At 38.4% G+C, this 17,125-nt stretch overlaps 1 protein-coding gene across 2 annotated transcripts in view; it reads left to right on the plus strand.

Annotated features, from left to right (window-relative positions):
• The window catches only part of tmem132e (transmembrane protein 132E), a 226,342-nt gene that overhangs the window by 195,427 nt on the left and 13,790 nt on the right, over positions 1-17,125 (plus strand). For both annotated transcript variants that reach the window (XM_058383187.1, XM_058383186.1), the window contains exons 4-6: positions 3,450-3,642; positions 11,452-11,595; positions 15,533-15,738. In XM_058383187.1, coding sequence (XP_058239170.1) covers positions 3,450-3,642; positions 11,452-11,595; positions 15,533-15,738 — 543 coding nt within the window. The remainder of the gene's footprint in view (positions 1-3,449; positions 3,643-11,451; positions 11,596-15,532; positions 15,739-17,125) is intronic.

Genomic DNA, 17,125 nt, shown 5'->3' on the forward strand with positions numbered 1-17,125 from the left:
TCTGTTTGCAAACTGTGTTTAAAACATGGAGTTTGCAGTTATTATGACATCATAAGTCACTGTTTCAATAGTGAGCAGTATGTACCATCACAGTATGCGACTTTTCGGGGCGCAGTGTGTTCCTTTGTTGTTTGTTTGTTTGTTTGTTTGTTTGTGTTCCAGCATAAAAAGACATTATATTCAACATCCTGTTGTGACATGCAGCCCTACGCTTGAGAAACGAAACCTCGATCGATTGTGCTTTTTTAAAGCACCGTCTACTTGTCAAAACAAGAAATAATACCACTTTGTGTTGAAGCGTCCATGTTTATAACCGCTGCATGAAAATCGGTGCACATCAACTTTTTTTTTTTTTCTCCCTACCCGTCTACCTTCACATCTTTCTCAGTGCTGTAATGGAACTTCAGTGACAGGTGTACTGCGGCTTCATTAAATTCTTAAATTACAGAAGTGACTTTCACACGGATGTGATGCGCTTACCGAGCTGCTCGGCTTCGCTCGCACAGAGCCCAGCCAATTTAACAGCTGGTCAGATGAGCGATCAGAAAGCAGGTGTTGATGCTCGATGTAAAACTCTTTTTTGTTTGTTTTTTTTGTTTTTCTTCTGTCTCAAATGAAAAGCACTTTGTAATTGTGCGCACACTGATCCATGGTGTTATGTGTTGCGGGAAACAGATGAAGATAGATAGCGAAAATATAATAATCTTTTGTAAAATTGCACTAAATAATATTAATAATATTAGAAAAATAATAACAAACGAATTTGAATAATAAGAACAGAAGTTGTCATCGTATTAACAATTCATTCATTTAAAATCTGTCAGTTGTTGCTATGGAAACAACAGTGTTTTGTAGCTAGAAATATATAATATTATATAATTATGTAATATGTATTACATATATAATATACTGTAGCTAGAACATTGTTGAGCTGAGTGAGAGATTTATTGTGTGACCATCTGTTGAGGTTGTCCACCTGTCAATCACAGTAACGACAGCCAATCAGAAGAGTACGTATGGGGAAGAGGGCGGAGAGCAACTTTCCAGGTGTGTTCAATAGCCCAGTGAGGCAGCAGGAGCAGCAGTTTGAAATAATGAGCTTATTGATGGCTGCATCAATTTGTAGTATAAGGGTGCGACAGGTGAAAACCATGAAAGCTTGAAGTGAACAGTTCCGGAAAAAAACTGAACCTTCGAATGTATGTTCATCGTATTTCTGATTTTTCAATAGTAGGCTTATAAATTTGGATAAACTCAGGTCTACCTGATTGAGATTTTTTTTGGTGGTTTTAGTTGTTTTATTCATCCCACATGAGTCAAATACATACCCTAGGGCTCTAGTGAATCTCACTCGTTCAGTGTAAAAAAAAAAACTCCAACTTTTGGTACCTGGGTGATCATTTTCTTGTTGCTGTTGTTCCCTAGGGATTTATTCATGCAAACTTTTTTCTTCTTTGTTCTCAGTCCTTGGAGGTTAATCACCCATAAAATGAATGTAACTGCTGGGCGTTTTAAAGCTAGACTCCGGAACAGCCGATGGCTAATGACTGATTGTTGACAAGATTCTTGCCCAGCCTTTTGAGCGCGTGTTCTGCCGGAGGTATCGATCCTCAGCGACGAGCTAATTAGCGCAACGTTAACTTGGTAAATACGGAGTCCAGGAGAGGGTCAGCAGGGATAGCTGGTGTGTTTGATGGAGATTAATTCCTGTTTAAGACCTTTTCCTTAGAGCTATTTTCTGTCTAAACAAAAGGCAAAGTAATCAAAGTTTTGCATTGGCAAACATTTGGATGAGGTTACTGTTTTAATTGGCTGCATCGATCTGCGCAAGCAAATTGCTCAAGATTTGCAACGGTGACTGTGGGATTCAGATTCTTACATACACAAAAAAAAAGGATCTTATTAACCATTGGCTGTTATCCGATACGCCCGGGGTGTTTGACATAATTACAATATATGGAAATAATTGTAGGCCATCCGTCCATTTATCCTACACTGACCTATTAGTTCCTCAAGAGCTCTTGGTTGCAAAATATTAAGGACACCCTGGATGGGGTGCTGACCTATTGCAGGGCAGAATCACACACTACATAAAATTTAGAGATACCAAATTGTACTGGTAGAGGAAACCAGAGGAAACCCCCCCAAAGCAAACTCCACACATAGAGGGTTAAGGTAGCAATCCAGCCTCCAACCCTGGAGATGTGAAGCAAAAGTACTTGCAACACTGCCCCAGTTCCCCCAGTCATAGCCCAGATTAGCATTACATATAGAATATCTGCAATAGAGGGTCAAGTTCTGACTGACTGACATCGTTTTGGATGAAATCTGTCGCTAATCCACTTGTCAAATCTCCATTTTCTCGCATGCCATACTCCCTCGGTCAAGCTGTTCACTTCGTAATATCACTTCTCCGAATGCTTCCCCATGTGTGCTCCTGTCCCCGTGTGTGTATGCGTGCGTGATATCAATTCCGGCCGGCCGCATCCCTCTGTAGTTGTCAGCTGCTATCAGCCGCCTTGCGTGCGCAACAGGCAGCTCGGATAAAGCAAATAATGCTCGATGAGTGAGCATGGGACATGCAGACAGAGATCATTTAGCTTGTCACTATCCATTACCGTATACATCTCCGGATTCTGAGAATAAGGAAAAGTTGCATCGGTGCTGCACAGTGGGAAATGTTTTAAAGCTTGATACAAACTCTTATTCTACTAGGAAGGATTGAAGGAAGGAGTCTCCAGTGTCAGCTTATGTAAATCGAGCTATTTTAGGTGCTTCTGTAGGCTAATAAGCTACTAAAATACCCTTGAAACATGAAATGCTAGTAGGTATGAAACTACATGCATTTTATCCTAAATCTAACTAGCTAAATTCTATTAGCTAGCTAATTACTAGAACGCTTTCATATATTTGTTCCACAATCAGCAAAACAAGAATCTCAACTTGTTATTATTTAACAAATAACTTTTACAATGCTTTTTTAAAACAAGTTAAGAATAGCAATTTGCAAGCTAGCATTCATCACAGGTCAAACATTTGTATCAGGAAATGGATTAAGTATATAAAATGTGAAATAATTAATAACACACATTCAGTGTTTTAAAAGAGAACGCTACATTATTTTATTATGTAGAAAAACCCTATGTAGCTTAATTTTTTTGTCCTGCTAATTCTTTCCAAAACAACAGATGGCCTAGACTCTGCTCTGCTAATTGTCTCATTCTTTGATTGTTTCAATATATAATGCCTAATACATGACAGAACATCTGTCCATGCTGGTGGCCAGAACATTAAACCATTTAATGATCTAATACAGACGTGACCCTAATTACAGTCTTTTAAATGAGCTGAATTTGGTAGCTAGCCCTAGCATATTTTGTCAACAAACGCTCATCTAACAGATCATCGGATGTTTCATGATGCAGTGATTGTTTTGTCCCTCCCCTCAGCGACGTGGCTGCCAACCTGGAAATCATGCAGCTGGATTTTGAAATGGAGAACTTCACAAGCCAGTCAGTGACGAGGAGGATCAACTGGAACATCGATTACCGCGGCCAGAATCCGCCTCCAGACTCGGACAAGGTGGTGACCGAGTTAACAGTGGTGCAGAAGGATATTCAGGCCATCATACCACTGTCCATGGTAAGTAAAACCTCTCTTACTAGTTACAATGTCTTGTTATGACCGTCTACACTCATTAAGGTCAGTGTTAAGATCAAGCCATGATGCTGCACCGGATATAATACTGGATGTTTTTTCATTAATTCATTCAACATATTAATATATTAGTCAAAACTCATACCTGGGAGTTGTTACCCAAATAAACCAATAGTTATTGATGGATATTATTAAACATAACATAACATATTTTATCAAATGGACTGCAGTCTCGTTTATACGGTGGCCAGAAAATAAAGTTTCCTACTCCCTGTATATCTTGAGTGGCAGATGTCTCGTCCAATCAGCAGTAAGAATTCCATTCGCAAACTATACCTACTTTTCCCAGTTTGTCTGAATTGTTGTTGTATTTTTTGGTTTTGTTTTTTTTGTTTTGGATTTTTAATTTAGTTTGTTTGTTTTCTGACTTATTTTGTTTTTGCTTTTGTTATTTTCTTTTTTTGTTTGTTTTTCTGACTCATTTTATTCTTTGGATTTGTTATTTTGTTTTCGGATTCCTTCTTTTGTTTTCGGATATATTATTTTCTTTTGCACTTCTCAGCCACCATACGTTTATACTCAAAGCACAAAAAAATGACCTCACCATCAGTCCATTAAATTTAGTCGCTGTTGAATTCTCGATTCTCTGTGTTGATTAATAATACCAGCTTAACGGGTTTATATCAACGTGTTCCTTGCAAGCAGAATTTAAAAAAAAAAAATGTAAAAAATTTCTTGATATTGTGAAGCTTTCTTTCTAGTGAAGGCCACTTTTCTTTAACACTTTTGGAAGGAGTCTTCAGTGTCAGCCAACAACATTGTGGTTTCTCTGTAACTTAACAAGATGCTTGACAAGCTACATCACGTCAGCCATTATTATTTGGCTGTAACACAGTGCCCTTAAATCCCTAAGCAAAATATCAGATCGGTAGCTCTCTTGCTAAAGCACCATCACCCACCACCACACTATATTACATGAAAGTCTTGTTATATTGAAATGAACTTATTTCTTCTTATTAACTTTAATTAGCAGGCTAAATTTTAGATACTGAACTCTAGTTTAGCTTTAGATTATCCTTAATTAAATTAAATTTCAGATTTCGGCAACTAAGTTTAATCATATTGAAATGTCTTATATATAAAACCATATCAGAACTCGGAGAGTAAATTTTCCAACTGATGTCATTTTACTCACCACCTGCCAGTATGGACACACATATAAACAGCTTTTTAAATGCCAGACATGTGCAAGTATCTGGAATTGAGTGAATAAATGAGTATCAGGATGTTTTGGATGGTCTAAATGCAAGTAAAGGCCTCACACTTACCCTGAGGAAATCATGAGGTTTTGCCAGCAGGACCTAATCAGAAAGGCGAGTGTAGATGTGTTTAGAGACACAACAAAGGCCAAGCTGATACATAGCATGCCAGAAGCGCTCGCAATTAGTCCCAGAGTGATTTGAGCCAGCAAATACCATTTTACACACACACACACACACACACAAAACAATATGCACAATTACGGTATACACGCAAATTATATACACACTTGACAGAAAAGCTTTGCGCAGCAAATTCAATTGCCTGAGTCAAGTGTAGAGAAAGGGATTGTGGGTAATTTATTGGGCTGAGACGAACATGCATACTGAAAATTGCATCACACATCAGTATTCAGGCCTCGGGATTGTGAATCAGTGCTCGGTCAGTTGTAAATATGATGTAGAGGCATGTCTCGGGTTATTCATGATTCTGACCTCGAAGCGGTTTTGCCGTTTGCTATGTCCACTCCAGCGTATTACGGAGTTGTATTGCGTTCAGCATCACCTCGGGATTATTCTTCGGAACGTTTCACCCAGTAAGTCCTAACAGCATTCATGATTTTTATTCATTTATTTATTTTTTTCTCTTCGGCTTTTGCTTTTGTTACGCGGTATACAGTGTGTGTTTACCGCAGACCATGATGATGAGTTTTGTTCTTGTTGGGTTGTTTTTATTTAATTATCCAGTTAATATAATGTTCAGGGTCTTAATTAAGAAGAATTTGAGATGGCAACTAAGACGATTCACAGCTCTCAGCCTAAATATCGGATTTTTTATTTAAATCTTTTGAGTCTACTCATATTTGTATTTCTGCAAAAAAAATGTATTTTTGCTTACTTACACCCTGTATATGACTTTACACAGTAAGTGTTTTTTTTTTTAGACTTTTACAACTTTAAGACATTTATACAGTGCAGGACATAAACTTCCAGCAAAACGGTCACTTAAAAATATGTGACAACCTTCAATGATAAAAAAAAATTGACCACTAAAAAAAGAAAAGAAAGTTCTGCAAACACGCTTTCATTTTAGAGTTACTTTAAAATTCCCACTTATAAAATTAAATCGCAATGCCTGAGATTTATCACTGGAAGTGTTTCGCAACAAAATACGTCACCATAGCGACATTATGTCTTCATAACCTTGAGTGACATCATATTTCACACACAAAATGTCATCGACTTTATCGCTCTCTATATTTTATCCTCTTGATATCTCAGGCTTAAAGGCGAACGCTTCTTTTAATGCGGGTGGTCTAGACGAAAACGAAAAGTCAGGCCTTGAGAGCTCTCAAGTGCAAAGATAAAGCCGTGGAGACGAGGTGATTTCAGTAATCTGAATGTTCCAGGAGGAAAATCATGTTAAGCACCAATTTAGAACTCTGAATGCTCTTTCCTGTGTAAATATTGAGATGTGTTTTGAACTTCAGATGGAAACTCTGAATACGTGAGAAAGACTTTAAAGCTTGGTAACAAAAATGAGAAGCTGAACTGGTTTCAAGTCTTTCGTGACCATTACGCCTGCAACAGTAACTGTAAACAGATAAAAGCGATGAGCTGTCATTCTTTAATCAACAAAAGAGTTGGAATAGTTATTGTAGAAGACGAACAAAACACTTTTTGTTATCGGAAAATAAAAAAAAAACTTTGGACAGGCGATTCTTTTCTTGTAACCACCCAGTCCATTGTGTTGTATTCTGTATTCGACGTACAGGAAGTAGAGGACACACTGGCCTGGGCTGACCGTCTGTCTCCTTCTTGCATCAGACCATCACTTTAGCACCAACAGCAGCAGATCGCATATAAAACAATGCTTGAGCTTTTAGTGTGGCTTAATAAATACTTACACACACACACACACACACACACACACCTTTATTGTATTCAATAACTTCACAAATAAAAGAAATAAAAGCAATGGCCAGAAAAACACATTTGCATGCTTAAACAACCAATTACACACACACACACACACACATAGACACACAGAGTCAGAGCATGTCCCCATTATTCCATTCAATAACTTTAGTGTTGTATGAAAGTGATGGGGAAAGAATGTACACTATGGGAGGACGGGGGCGGGTTTTCATTTTAGGACTGCATCGGTCAATAGATTTTTACCACCATCTTGATTTATGTCATGATCATGTAGGTGGAGGATTGTGTTGTTCTAGCGTCGGTTGTCACAAAGCGAATGCATATTAAAGTGATAAGGAATGCACAGGACAAAGAACGACAAAAAAATACACTCAATAAATATATAAATGTTAATTTCTTTCTTTTTTTTTTCTTTTTGGACACTCCAGCAGAGATATATTGCCCTGTGCACAGCCTGTGGTCTGCGTGGGCTATACGGAGCAGCTCTATAAATAAAAGCACATTTCTTTTGAGGTTAGGTCAGGCTGCTGGAGCAAAGCACTGATGATAGACAGAAAAAAATAATATTGTGCTTCTTGTTAATATTTGTTTTTGTTTGTTAGAACATATTATCAGTAAATGGATTTGTTTTCACTTCGGGGTCAGACGAGAATGGCCAGATATGGAGGGATTGAGCTGGCTGTCAGACAAAACACTCTGTACAGCCGTGGTGAGCAGAAAAGCATCAGAGAACACGCAACACAACACAACCTTTCCTTAAAATGGGTGGAGTGCAAACACCAGAAAAGCACCAGGTTCCACTTGAGTCAGCATTTTGGACAGGTTTTGGAAAAACTGACATTTGAAGTCTCTGTATTATGCTGTAGGTGTACCTACTACTGGTTGCCATGGCAATAGTGTTTACCAACGGGTGGTGAAACTAGCGTTCAGTTCTTCTTGCTGCTAAAATGGAACATTCTGAGAAGAGATTTGGCGTTTGTATATAAAATTCACCAATGTCTCTGTGCATCATGTCATACCAGACGAAGGAGAAGCTCCATATTTGGATAAAGTCAGATTTTTTTCAACTCGCTAGACACAATACACATCCAGTCTCTGCCACACATCAACAGAAGTCGCTGGCTCTTATTGACAGAGAACGATTTCTGGTTGTTTTGTCACTAGGGGGCGCTGTATGTGTGTGAACACCACTGATCATATGACCACAATTGGCCCATCTTCTAATGGCTAGCTCCAGCATGATAAGGCGCCACGTTGTCTCAAACCGTTTCCATGTACATAATCGTACACGAGTTCATCTGTATCGAGTACAAATGTCCAGCCGACAACCCTGCAGCGACTAGGTCAGAAAAACTGAAGCAGTTCTGACAGCAAATCAGTACTAGCATGGGGTTCCTAATAAAGTGGCCAGTGAGACACAAAAGCATTTTATTTCATCTTTTCAGGAACACTTGACACCCTTTTGACGTGCCTGTTATTTATGATGACGGCTGTATATATATACACAGTATATATTCACACGATCTCATATCTCACTGTATTTCATTTAAAAACCAAAAACAAGGAGTAATGTCCGGATTTATATTCTGTGCCGCACACACAGCTCTCCGCACATCCCCCCCACACAGACAAGCACATCTGAATTATTCAGAAATGATGATTAGCCAAGGCAGGGCTGACTTGTCTCACACGCAGAGGCCAGAAGGTTACGTAGCCAGAATCAAAACACAGATTGTCACATTCGAGTGCTCGATTAGGATGTGGAAATGATCATGCCTTAAATTTTACCTACAAGGTTAGAACCTTATAGGATCTTATGAGCTGAGATATGGACATTTTAACCAGTTTTTGTTCATCATTTCTATAATTATCTATGAACTGTCTATTATTAATATTTCTATAATTAACTGTCTATTAACTGTAATTAATGATGCATTATGATAACATAATAACATGCTTAGAGAAGGCATGGCAGTTTATAGTACATATGCTAATACATTATACACGACACAAATTGGGATTCGTGTTAATAACATGTTATAATGCATTCATAACTGCCTATAATGTCTTATGAATGCATCATAACATGTGAAGGCAAGGCAGTGTACAGTATATATGCTAATACATTATACATGACACAAACTAGGGTTGGTGTTCATAATGTGATATAATGCATTCATAACAACATGTAATAATGAATGAATGAATGCATTATGACATATATAATGCTCTTGTAGATATGAAGCTTGTGGATATGCTAATTGTCTATAATAGAAACTATAGCTACATATGCATATGCTTCATATATGTATAAAGTCACATTACAAGGTATCATGTATGCTGTGTAGCATGTTATAACCCATGAATACTGTATTCATAATCCATTGTCTAAACACTTAAAACTATTCAGCGTTCCAGACATAAAACACGAGCACATGACTAGTGACACAATGTCAGGTCTCATAAAGCATTATAATGCTCACTGTAATGTGTTAGAATGCATTACAACATTAGTGTCTACTTTGTTATGGTAAAGGTTCACACAGATGTGCATAAAGCCACATCACTACATTACACACTAGACACTGGTGTTGAAATGCATTATAACACATTATAGCTGCTGCATTACGACATTATTATTCTTATTCTTATAGACAGACATTATGAAGCTTTATGGAACCTGACATTGGACACTAGTACTTTTATAACAGCAGGTTTGCCAATGATGACTTTTTTTATCATCAATTAAAGACTCATTATGTTCTTTTATCCCTTTATAGGTACGTTTACTGTTTTGGAACATGTATTCAAGCAAGTAATAAAACGTAACGCATTACGAACGCGGATTCATTAGAAGCGATACGTTGCTCTAAAGATTGTAATTATTGGTAATAGCGTTACTCTAAAGATTATTGTATTACATCCAGGGGCAAAGTCCTGAATCAGATTCATTTTTCTGCAGAAGCGTTCATCATCGGATTCGGGAAGGAGGCAAGCAGACAAGGAACGTAGGGCGGCGTAAGAATTATGATTATGCGACTCCCATTGAGGGGGTATCGAGACTTCAGCTCCAATACAGAGTTAATAACTCAATGACCACGCTTAGACAGGGAAATATTAATCCACGCTGTTAATTTTCTAAGATTAATCGGTGCAAGGAACATTTATGGCCCCGGAGAAAGATCCTGCGTTCGAATTTTGGCACTCTTTAGCCGTGAGAAATGAGGGGAGTAAAGGAACAAATGGGCTTTTATGGCAGACGGGCAAAAAAAAAAAAAGGCAGAGATTTGAGGATGAAGTAAAATTTTTGGGGAGTAAATCCTCCTTGAATGGAGCCGATTAATGATGGCAGTTATGGTGTGTGTGTGGGGGGGGGGATGATGCCATGCAGTAGTGTATTGTTGAGGTCATTTGAGCTTTAAGGACACTTAAAATGGTTATTGTGTTATTTTTTTAATGCTCCGACGCTTTTGTGAAATTCAAGGTTTATCACTAAATGCAAAGAGAAAAAGGTTACTTTTTTTTTTGGAAACCTGCTTATTTGTAACCGTTTCATTTCCATTTCTATAATTTCTCCTGCTTGCCAAGCAATTAAAACAACAACATTTAATGAAATCATGTTTTACTTTATACTTAGCCCTCGAGTATGGTGAACTCGAGGTCCTGCACTTTCTGCGAGTGAGCTGTTTTTATTGAGTTACGGGACTGAGTATGTACAATTTCTCCCCCGTTTTGTGTGTGTGTTTTTTTTTTCTTCCTACATGGAATAATTCGCACTCCTCCATTTTACATCCCTGCAGCCGCAGAGCTAATGAATAGAATAACCGGAGAAGCAATGGAGGAGCTGTTGTGCTCTGTAATTGGCCCCAGTGTCTGCTTTTGGGAGGGTTTAATTGAAAGACCTGTTTGAATATGTGCCGTATAAAAAAAAAATAATAATAAATTTAAGAAACACTGCATCAATTTGCAAGTTCAGGTACTATGGCTCACAGAGCGGGTGTTCGCTTTTTGAACCGATTTCACAAAATTCTCACGCTTGTCCGAGATCGTAGCTTACAAATTTGAAATCTATTTTCAGAACTTTCAATCTTTTTTATTGGGAATAATGAATAACACTATTTTTCTATTAGGCTTGTTAGCAATTCTTGTTATTTATTTACGCTTTTGTAATTAAGTAATTGCTTTGCATAATATCTTCATGCATTTCGCTGCGAAAGTTCTGATTTCTAATTCAATTTCCTGTCTCCTCTAATTCACTTAACATGTATCTGTTAAGTGCACTGTCTCGACCAGAACAGTATGTACTCATTTGCCTATTTAAATGAGAAATATGAGCCTTCCATTTTCATTCCTAATAACCCTAAGATTTATTGGCTGCATTTTAGAAGGTTGACTTGTATGCCCTTCAAAGACTGCGATTCATAGCCACGCTCAGATTTACATGCTGATGCAGACAGACAAAAAGTTTATTCCACTGTCTCCAGACTCTTATTTTCCATTTAATTCCAGCACTGAACTCCAGATGAACTGAACCTTTCATGACCGTTTGTTCTTTTTCTCTTTCTCTCATTCAACCTGATTCTCTTCTCAATTCCAGGACACAGAGATTATCAACACAGCCGTGCTGACAGGCCGGACCGTCGCCATCCCAGTTAAAGTTGTCTCCATAGAGCTGAGTGGGATGGTCACAGACATCTCCTCATTCGTGGAGTGCAAGTCGTCCAACGAGGACATTGTCAAGGTATTCTCTTCACATTATTTCCCAGTAGCCAGTGAAAGAAAAGAGTATCAGAGGTGCATGAGGCAAGATTAGTCAAGAGTTTTGGTGGCTAAATATATCAGTTACAACAGCATTGGGTTTTTTAATTCAATTAGATGGTTCATGGTGTTAAGCAGGTTTTTTTTGGACCATTCAGCTGTTTAATACTAATGTAGTACTGTTATAATACTACAAACATATATATTTCATCTGATTTCTTTTCTTGATAATGACTTCTCATGAGATTTTCAGCTGATCATCACTACCAGTTAACATCTTACACTAGGCAGGAGGTAGCTATTCCATCAATTCCCATAAAGGGGAAACAGTCCCATAAAGGAAATCGTTTGTCCAAAGCATTACCTCGCCTGGTTCTGATGTAAAGCCAGCCAATGTTTAATGTTTTGTGTTACTTTGAAGAATTGTGAGGGGTTTTTTTTATTTGTTTTGAGGTCATAAGTCATATCGTTCTGGATTCTACCATATTTTCTTTCTGAACAATCTGGGGTAAATTAGCTAATGGTGAGAGTTTAGAAAAAAGAATTTCTGGCTAGAGTGATCTTACAGCCCATGTTCAGAGCTTTTAGACGAAAACTTGTCCTGTAAGTGCTGCCACTGGGCATGACATTCTTTTTTACGGTACTATACATATTATTATGCTATCACTCGGAGCTTTCCATCTCCTTTAGGCATGTACAATCTTTCCCATTCTGCTCTTGCATTTTATTTCTCCTCGATAGACTATATGTGTCGAATCCTACTTCTCTTTTCCGCCATAAACTCAACATCGTAGGCAAAGACTGCGATAAAGAACATAAACGCATTTTCAATTATCGTTTATTGCAGCGTTTTTATATTTCCCATAAAAGTTGCTGTCCGTTTCATTGGTGCAGTTTCCACAAAGCATCATCCATGCTAACTTTTAACAAGCTTCGGAAAAGACCGTTAGCATAGCGACCTCTTCTGATGTTGGTGCTTTTGCAGAGCATCAGGGCAAGGTGAGATCCATGCGTCAAAGGCAAACAGAGGCCAAGAGTTGCCATTAAACGGGTTTAAGATTTAGAGACCACTAGCAGGCAGCTTATCGAGTGGGTTTGCTTGACTGGGCCGTCTACTTTGGAGGCTAATTTGAAATGAGGCGTTCACAGTGTGACTTACGCACGGCCTGACGGATCAATGAAATGATCCGTTCCGGAGAAAAAGTAGAGAAACTCTGCAAGGAAGAGAAAAGGGATCGAAAAAAATCTACAAGAAAGATAAAGGTTAGAGGCCCAAATGACACCCTTTTAGTGGCTGTATTCACTGACTGAGGAACAGCTTTTGTCATTTCAAGCAGAGTTTTTTAACTTGTGCATTCAGACACAGAGAGCTGCTAATACATCAAGTGGCACATCCCATTACATCTCATGCTGTAAAATGCCTTGAGGTGTTATTTTACCTTTACACGCTTAGCTGCATCAGCAACTCAACAAATCACTTTCATTTGAGTTTTCATTAAATCATTATAATATTTTAAACAGTGAACATTTCAGTGATTTTTTTAGCTTTTCTAAGATGTCCTGGGCTGGTGTGGCTGAGCTGCAGTGGCTGAGCTGCATTACTGCCCTCTGTTTGCTTTGACTTTTATGAAATCTAGTGGGTGTCACTAAATGCAAATGAGCTGTGCCATTGGTCATTTATGGCTGATTAGCATTTATCGATGTATTTCATGTCATATTTGCTTACTAATGATTCTTTTGTTACTGAAAAGCTAAAGATAAAAATAAATCTTTGGCCAGTTTTGGGTTGTTTCTTAGAATGAATTCAGATTGGAATGCTGTGATTTCCGATAAAAGTGAACAAATCATTACACCTTTAGATCCCTTGAGGTTTAGACAATATACCACATGCTAGACACTAAAGATCACCACGCCACACCACCCACATGTTAGATTCTAAATCCTCTCTAAACACATACAAAGCGCATGGCATTAGCACTGTTGTGTTTATGAACTTAGTACTTCCTATGCTATAGGTTAGCGCTTCCCCATTCAAACACACAAAAACACAAATCTGTATTTAAAGCCTGCTCTTGTACATTTGGTCTTGGGATCAATGTCAAAATCATCCACTACTTTCCTTAATTGCTAGCACCATCATTTAGTCCGCCAGTGCCATTAACCCACATTAAACCGCTAGCCCACTCTATTACCCCACAAATGCGCTGTCAATTTAAATACCCATCAGTGCTCCATTACGTATGCATGCACATTTCATGCTGGCTAGAGCCAGTATGGTGCTTTTTAAAGCTCAGAACCTGCCTCTTTTACACCATCTGTTCTCAATATGGTCAACACAAGGTCATGGCGGCATCATCTTTTTCAGGTATGGCTAGAAGTAGTGTGTAGGAGGGAACTGGAAGTTCAAGACCTCTAAGTCAAATCTGTCACTAAGAATCTCTTTGCCACTTTACCAGTGTCAGACATTTAGCTGCTCAGCCATCCCCAGGTACCCATGGCACTTAATAGCAGCCTCATTGGAATTACCAATGAAAGTCCATGAGAACAGCTTTAAAAAGGACCTTGAGTGGATGCAAATGATAACAAGTAAACAGTTTCGGGAGACACATGTGTCTACTGCTTCCTACTACAGAGCTTGTATTAAGTTTGATCACAAGTGATGTCTATTGAAAAAAGCTGGTGGTTTAACTGGCTGTACTGTTTTACCCCAGGGTGAGATTGAGTGTGCAATAGAGTGACATTACATCCAGGTTGTATTCCTGCCTTGCACACAGAGTTCCTGGGATAGGCTTTGGATCCATCCTGACCATCACCCTAATGTAAATCCTGACCTGTGTCCACATGGGTTTCTTCCAGGTTCTACAGTTTTCTTTGACATCCAAAGAACACAACTCTAAATTGCCCCTACATGTGAAAGTGTGTGTGTTATGCCTTGAGATAGACTGGTGTCTGAACCAGGGTGTATTCCCACCTTGTGTCCAATGTTCCTGGCCAAGACAACAGGTTTTCAATGCCCCTGATCAAGGTCAAGCAGAATGAATGAATTTAAATGTAATCTTATAGTACCACAAGTTCTTCTAGCATGGGTATTAACATGTTAAATAACCCAGAATTCCCACAGTTGCTCCTGTACATGTTAACTGATCAATTTTACTTATTTGCAGTTTAGACTACTGAGAGGGTGGTCTGGATGTTGTGAGTACTTGATAAATAATGCAGCATAAGTCTCATGACTGGTGAAGTCTATGTCTCCCAACCTCCATCAGGATGAGATAACCTCTGATTACGATGTCAGTTGCCCAAGACCTCTAGATAAATCATAGATGTATCCTAAAGCAAAAATCTATCTTTTTATTACACTAAGTAATCTATTATTAAAGGTCACTGTGCGTTTAAGGAGTCGTGAGAGGAATTGAAGGACTGGCTTAGAAAAACAGTTTGTTTCTGCCTAGTTACTGAAGTGGGGAAAGGGAGAGCTGATCATGATGTAGTAATGGATTCGTTATTTTTACTTGAAGTACTTTGCTGTCACAGTATAAAGGTTTGAAACCTGCGATACCTAAATAACGAACATTTACCCCATAAATTAAACAGGAAACATTTGAATAGATCCTTTGCATCAAGTGATTGTTGTAATGTATTTGATTGATGCTTTTCATTGAAGTTCAGATTATTCCAAATGAATTTCTGGCATACCAAACTATTTTTGCTCCTCACTTAAAAAAGGTACTGAACAGCAAATCTGTTTTTGGCCAACCACCTTTCACAGATGTTCACTTATCCATATTTATCCCAAAAGGATTTTTAGCTTGATCATTCAGACAGTATTAATACTAATATCTTTGGCTACAAGTGTTTGAACATGATGCTTTATAACTCATAAGGTATTTACCTTGTTTTATTAACGTCTTCTCTTACAGGTGTCTATGAGCTGCGATTATGTGTACGTGAATGGTAAGGAGACACGAGGCTCCATGAATGCACGTGTGATCTTCAGTTATGAGCACCTGAGCTCCCCTCTGGAGCTCACCGTTTGGGTGCCTAAGCTGCCTCTAAACCTCCAGCTCTCCGATAACAGCCTTAGCTTCATCAAGGGATGGAGGGTACCAATCCTCCCTGACCGCAGGTAAGATATGGTTTTATCCAAACTATGCGAGTAAGTGTGGCCGTACTTGTAATATAGGAAGATGCTGTAGTTCTTCCTTTTGACAGAGCACAGACTATAGTCTGCAATCTTGAATTAAGTGTTCAAGAGTAAGTGAGCATGGTATTGGACAGGTACCTGCTAAACATTTTGGGATTGGTGCATGGCTAATTTTATCCACCCCTTCCTTTACTTGTTCTGTTCTTTATTGCTATCACTTTTGCACATTTAAAGCATTGTGTCTCGGGGGAGAAAGAAAAACAGTGATGTTTGAGTATCATTGGCGTAGAAGACATGCTACTTTACCTTTCTCTCTCAGGAGTATCTTATTAAATTTTAGATATTTAGTGGAATTTATGGAAGATTACACAGGTTAACACTGCATAAGTTTCCAAAGAGGTTTCAGTAATTGGACTGTTTCTTCAGTAATTGAATTGTTGGATCTCTACTTCCGCACAATAGATTTGCAATGAGACAATGATTATGTGGTTTAATGACATGCTTAATTGGTTTATATTGGGTGAACTGCATACTATTACAGCACATTAATGTGCACTAAGACCATTTCAATGGATTGTACGTAATAGTTCAAATCAATATAATCCTACATCCAATTGTCATATTTTGTGGAAGATACAGGCATGACCAGATTTTGGGTGTCTTTCCTGGTGATGCTGCAAATATAAAGCAGCTACGGCTTGTTTTTTTCAGCACTATCCTCATTCCATCTCACTGGTAAAGGTCTCATCTGTCCAGAACACTTTGTTTTAGCTAACCTGACCTTTATGTTCTTAGCGCTTACCTGGAGTTTGTTCCTTTGTTTTTTCTCAGAAATAACTTTGTGTCCTATTTATGGTAATGCCTGATTCAGGATAGAGAGGTTTCTTAAAAAGTTTTGTGTTCTGGATAAGGGGTAAAATGACTGCCAACGCATCTCAATCTCATGGTAAACTTAACTTGTTTCAACACCCAACTGGTCCATCCTTTTGGCTAAAGATACAAGTTGAGATGTATCTAAGAATCTGGGATGCACATCACTCATTCTCCAAACCTAGTTTCTGGTATTGGAGAAGATTGCGCTGTTTTCCCAGTTTTTTAATTAGCTCAAAATTTTAAGGTCTTCACATTTGACTTCAGTCTTCCAGCATTAATCGTTGGCTGGCAGAACGGAAAGCATCGGCTTTCAATTTATGTCTTTCAGAATGAAGATTGGAGCTTTTCAGTTCTGTACACATGAGCTGTGAGGGGGGAATTACTTCCCGCTTAATTGAATTCATTCAGATGGGCCATTTAGATGGAAATGTGATCTGATTTGATGATACTAATCCAATTCCACAGTATGCTTGAACATAGATCACCGAAATCTTTA

Source organism: Hemibagrus wyckioides, linkage group LG28 (assembly GCF_019097595.1).
Source record: "Hemibagrus wyckioides isolate EC202008001 linkage group LG28, SWU_Hwy_1.0, whole genome shotgun sequence".
NCBI classification, from domain to species: Eukaryota; Metazoa; Chordata; class Actinopteri; order Siluriformes; family Bagridae; genus Hemibagrus; species Hemibagrus wyckioides.